At 38.1% G+C, this 5,849-nt stretch overlaps 1 protein-coding gene across 1 annotated transcript; it reads left to right on the top strand.

Moving 5' to 3' along the window:
* The first annotated feature begins 1,116 nt into the window (after nucleotides 1-1,116).
* LOC130927210 (trace amine-associated receptor 13c-like) lies at nucleotides 1,117-2,232 on the top strand. The gene is made up of 2 exons (XM_057852865.1): nucleotides 1,117-1,286; nucleotides 1,419-2,232. Exons 1-2 carry the CDS (start codon nucleotides 1,117-1,119, stop codon nucleotides 2,230-2,232), a joined length of 984 nt encoding a protein of 327 aa, XP_057708848.1.
* The last annotated feature ends 3,617 nt before the right edge of the window (nucleotides 2,233-5,849 follow it).

Raw genomic sequence — 5,849 nt, 5'->3', positions numbered from 1 at the left:
ATATTAGCAGTGATTTTCTCATGGGTACAAATACTTATGAACTGCAGTTAATTACAAATAAATTATTGAAAAATCATATAATGTGGGTTCTAGATTTTTTTGCAGATTGTATAAATGGAAATATATCTATGATTGAAATTTCAAAACTTATTTTCTAAGTGGGTGAACTTGCAAAATCACAAGGGGAGCAAATACTTCTGCTCCTCACAGTATGAATGTAAAACAGTCTAGATTTCTGGTTAAGAGCAAAAAAAAAAAAAAAAAACGGGAAGTTATCATTCATTTTATGTAAATATTTCAAGGTAATGTTTCGCTGATTTTTTCCATTCATTTCATTGTTTTCACAACGTGTGTGTTTGAGTTAATCACAGTGAAAGCTGCCACGATGCTCTGCCTGGTCCGGCCCCCGACGGGAAGCTGTGACACAATGTCTGTAGGAGCTGTCTCGTCAACTGATAGTGAAGTCTATGCTTGATGAAATTCCACCCTGTCTTGGCATCCAAGGCCTCTGATGCACCAAATTTCCCGAAAACGCTTGTGATTGGATAAAACAATTATTATGAGCACGACTGCAGTACTCTGCAGCTCAGTTATTTACTTCTTTATTTTACCACGTTACCCCGCCAAGACCGTTTTGTCAAATGATTGAATGATTTTTCGCACATGCGTAGGTTTTGTCTGAAATTGCTAAGCGAAAAGGAACCGCATCAAAAAAGTCCATTTTGTATTTCGGTGCCGACCAAAGAAAGCAAACTTTGGCCTTTCCTCGTGTGAATACGCCTTTAGTCACTTTGATTGGAATGTCGCTTAACCGAACATTGTGTTGGTCTATATCGCAAAACACCAATTTCATGACCATACGATTTCGATGCAACATATGCCGATATTAATATTCAGTTCGTTACGAGGGCCTTCGATCTATGGATTTCAATCAGGATCAATGTATCGTTACACCATTAGTGCTGTGACTTGACACCAGTAGTCATGACATCATACTTTGGGAACATAAACAATATTTTATCCAATCAGATTTGCTTGGGGGCGGTCCTAGAACCCATAAATGAGGCAGACCTTGGAGGAGTTTGGCCAGAACGCTGGCTGAGCGGCAACTTCTGCATGGAGAGCAAGGACCATTCTGAGCTCTGCTTTCCACAGTTGGCCAACCTGTCATGCAAAAAGTCCATGTTGGAATCATCTGAAGATGTTCTTAATGCTCTGCTGTCTTTAACCTGTGTCCTCACTGTGATGCTCAATTTGATTGTCATTGTTGCAATCTCCCATTTCAGGCATATGTTCTTTTTCAATCTCACATTATTGTCTGTTACATTTGTTAGGTTTATCTGCACTCTGAAGCTGATGTTTAAGTGTTGTCTATCTTGCATACTGTTTGTACAATGTCATTTTTTTCTTGTGTGCAGGCTGCTTCACACTCCCACCAACCTGCTCCTCCTCTCTCTCGCCGTCTCCGACGTCCTAGTGGGCCTCGTGGTGTGGCCTGGTGGGATCTATCTCAGAACATCCTGCTGGGCTTTTGGCGACATAGCATGCATTTGCTTTCAGTTTGCCTCCTTCATCATTGTGTCCGCCTCAGTGGGAAACATGGTGTTGATATCAGTTGACCGTTACATGGCCATTTGCGATCCTCTCCACTATAATGTCAAAGTCACTGTGAATAGAATCCAATTTTGTGTTTGCCTCTGCTGGTTCTTGGTGTTTCTTTACTGTTGCATCCTTTTGAGGGATCATTTAGCTCATCCGGAAAAATGCCGTTCCTGCTATGGGGAATGTGCTGTTCATTTTAACATGAATGATGGGATTTTTGATATGATTGTGATTTTCATCCTCCCTCTCTGCATGATTGTTACACTGTACACCAGAGTGTTTATTGTTGCTGTGTCTCAGGCACGAGCCATGCGTTCTAACGTCACATGCAACAAAGTACAAAATTCCATCCCTTTAGGCGCAAAGAAATCCGAGCTGAAAGCGGCCAGGACTCTCGGTGTTCTGGTTCTCGTATTCCTCGTCTGCGTTTGTCCTTTTTACATTTCTCCTCTAGTAAGTGACATAAGCTTTTCATCATCCGGACATTATGTTCTCTACCTGTTTAATTTCAACTCGTGTGTGAACCCCTTGATTTACGCCCTGTTTTACCCCTGGTTTAGAAGAGCTGTTAAACATATCGTTTCTCTGCGCATATTGCAGCCTGGCTCCTCCAGGGCCAAACTGGTGTAGAGTAGATCCTTTGAATGTACTTTTCTTTTTCTGTATGGACATGTATTTTGATGTTTCATCAGAGGAGAGCAGCTGGCTGTTAGGGTGATGAGATTTAAGAACCTTTTTGATTGCACGTTATCTACTAAATGAAAGTGTTGAACCTTATGTATGCCATTTTTCATGTACTGTGCTGTATATTGAAATATAACAATGTAATAAAAATGAATGAGCACGAAGTCATGCTTATCAGTCATTTAAACAGGAATACAAATTACACATATAAACCAAACATACTACGCATGAAACCCTAACAGACTTGAACAATAAGATATAAATTCACAAAGCACCAAAATGTATCGAAGCCCTACTCACAAAAATATCATGACAAAATACATATTACAATACATATTTTATCACATTTTATGTCATGAGGAGAGGTCCCTTTTGTTAGTAATAGATGAAAGTGTCATTTGACTTCATAGTGCTTTGTGGGGAGTCATAATAATCACACGATTGATCTTCTCATGTTCCTTAACCCTCTATGGCACACTCATTAAACTCAATAGCTGCCACTGACAGCACTCGACATCTAGTTAATCTTCGACTGGGAGGGGGCGAATGAACATTCCCAGTTAAAATGAATTAGGCGTCTCATGCCGTCAATAGCAATGAAAGATGAGCATTCATAGGCATAAATGATATACCTGTAACTAAATGATATCTACTGTTGTCAAAGGCAGGCAGAGGTAAATACAATACTATGAACTATTTTAAACAAAAAAGAAAACAGCTTTAGGAGCTATAACCAAAGTGTATTTAGTGTGCTTTTATTGTTGAATGTCACGGACCCGACAGGGGAGGACCACAAATGCGTCACGTTTTCAACAATTTATTGACTAGACCAGCAGGGCAGGTGAAATGATGGCAGCAGTACAGACAAGGGCTAGGCAGAAGTCAGGTTTCCAAAAGCAAAAGGCAGGTCAAGTTACCAGGACAGGAGAGAAGGCGGCAGTCGGGCAGGTTCAGATTCGGCAACAAGAGTCAGATTCAGAGAGCTAGGCAGGCAGGTAACAGGCAGGCTTCGCAGACGGTCTGACAGAGTGGAAGTGAAAATCTGGGCTTTAAATACACAGGTTGATTGCTGAATGCAGCAGTGCTATTGGCTGGGCCTTGAGTAGGTGAATTGAGGACAGGTGGGGATAATTGAAGGCAATTAGGCCATGCTGCAGCAGGGGCTGAGGCCATGACAGTTGAATGCATGAATTTATTTTAACATTTTTAGTAATTCCGTTTTTATTCACATTTAAGTAATTTATCATTTTATTCATTCATAAAGAATAAAAAAAATAAAAAATAAGAATATACTATTGTTATAATCAGCCGTGAGACTTTAACACATTAATTGTAATCAACTAATGACAAAAAAAATGTATGAGTTCAAAAAACGAACACATTTTAATCGCAGGTTGCTTTTCAATCACAGAATTTTTTAACAACATGGACAATGCACAATTTTCTGGTACAATGATTAAACTGACGCACACATAAGCTCAGCTAATAGCCACATAAATGGAGGAAACTGATTAAATGATCGCAATTAATCTAAAAGTGTGGGTTTGTGCAAATATTTATCAATATAAAGTAATGTGCTCGTGTTTAAATTACTGTTCACATAATGAAATAAGTAAGCGACACTTTAACAGGGCTCACTTTTTTTTTTTTTTAACCCTTTATCAGCACTGATTGAACTCATTGACTGCCATTGACGGTGCTAGATATCTAATCCATTTTGACCAGGAAGGGCTGCCAGCAATCATGTCAGTGAAGGATGAGCATTCACAGCGACTCCTCCCAGTTTAAATAAATTGGGACATCTATCATTGGCAATATGAGGCGATGAGTTAAATACTATTAGAATAAGAGAAAAGAATCCACTTTACAGAGGGCCATAACCAGAGTGCATTTCTGTTTTCCTTCATTTTTTTTTGCTTGTGTTAATATGTTTTTAATTAGCATTTGCTTACTTTATAAACAAATTAATTTGTTTTAATTAAATAACGATTAACAGTTGATAATAAATGATATTATAATATTATTTGATAATATTAATATATAATAATAAATGCTTGGGCCATGTGATGTTCATATACAGTACAGACACAATTTTAAATAAATTAATCCAGTCATTGATAAAATTAAAAACAAATAAAAACAGAAATACACTTTGGTTATAGGCCCTATATATTAATATGTTATAAATGTTTGGGCCATGTGATGCTCGTATACAGTAAATGGCAGGTCTTATTGGGTTGTTTTTTTGTTAACCCTTTCAGAGACAGTGGCCACTAGAGAGGGCAGCTGTTCAAAAGCTGACACTTAAGACTAGAGATGTCCCTCGATCGATCGGGTTCGATCACGTCATTTTCAAAGTATCGGAATCGGCAAAAAAATATCGGCCATGCCTTTTTTTAATATATATTTTAATTAAATCGTTTTCTAATTGTATTTAACGTTACAGACATAATATGTTTCACTCATCCAGAGTCTTTAGTTTAGGCTTAAGGTAGGGTAATCAAAAATATCCCGAAAACCGCGGCAATTAATTTATTTAAAAATGTGTCACGTTAAAATAATTAACGCAATTAATGTATGCGCTGAACAACCCTCTCACTCATTGTCGCGCTCAATCTGTAATGACGCCGTTTTCTCTATATAGAAAGATAAAAGGCAGCGCTAAATGAGTAGAGTGAATTTTGGCAGCCTTTGGAGCCTTTCTTCAATTGGCTAAAGCCTTGCAATCACTCTCCCTATGATTAGAAATATCATGGGAAGCAATGTGGGGAAGCAAGGTGGCAATTGATCTTTGCCTTAACACCTTAAGTTATTTCCCAAAGCAGAGAAGATATATCCATTAGTAGCACGACGCACAGTCATGGTTCCACTTCCCATCATGGTTCCACTTCCCATCATGCATTGGGGCATGGCTGCAGTATCATTTACTGAAAGCTCAACAAATACACTAGATGGCAATATTTAGTCACAATATACAAATTCACAAGTCTTTCTATCCGTGGATCCCTCTCACAGAAAGAATGTTAATAATGTAAATGCCATTTTGAGGATATATGTCATAATAAACAAATACAGTACTTATGTACTGTATGTTGAATGTATATATTCGTCCGAGTTTTATTCATTTTTTCTTAATGCATTGCCAAAATGTATATGATCGGGAAAAATTATCGGGAATGATTGGAATTGAATCGGGGGCAAAAAAAAGCAATCGGATCGGGAAATATCGCGATCGGCAGATACTCAAACTAAAACGATCGGGATCGGATCGGGAGCAAAAAAACATGATCTGAACCACCCTACTTAAGACCTTTAACAATTTCTAGAGAAAGTGACTATTTCTATTGTTACTTCTGTTGTTCACCCCACTCCTCAGTCAACTTCTTTCAAGTTCGCCAATTTCATGATGCGATACGATATCAATTCCTTTTACACCAATACGATATTTGCAGATATCACAAAAAAAGCCTACCATGACCCAATTCATAGTAGGTCCAAAGGCCTCTGAGCGATTTAATAAGATATTATTTACACAAGAAAGAAGAAATTCTCAAGTGCTGAAA

Source organism: Corythoichthys intestinalis, chromosome 12 (assembly GCF_030265065.1).
Source record: "Corythoichthys intestinalis isolate RoL2023-P3 chromosome 12, ASM3026506v1, whole genome shotgun sequence".
NCBI lineage: Eukaryota > Metazoa > Chordata > Actinopteri > Syngnathiformes > Syngnathidae > Corythoichthys > Corythoichthys intestinalis.
This window is presented reverse-complemented; position numbering and strand designations above follow the sequence as displayed.

Bases quoted from the DNA above. Each gene is read 5' to 3' on its own strand.
- LOC130927210 (XM_057852865.1), top strand. From the start codon at position 1,117: ATGGAGAGCAAGGACCATTCTGAGCTCTGCTTTCCACAGTTGGCCAAC. The intron at 1,287-1,418 runs GCATATGTTCTT...TCTTGTGTGCAG, and splicing joins GTTGCAATCTCCCATTTCAG to GCTGCTTCACACTCCCACCA.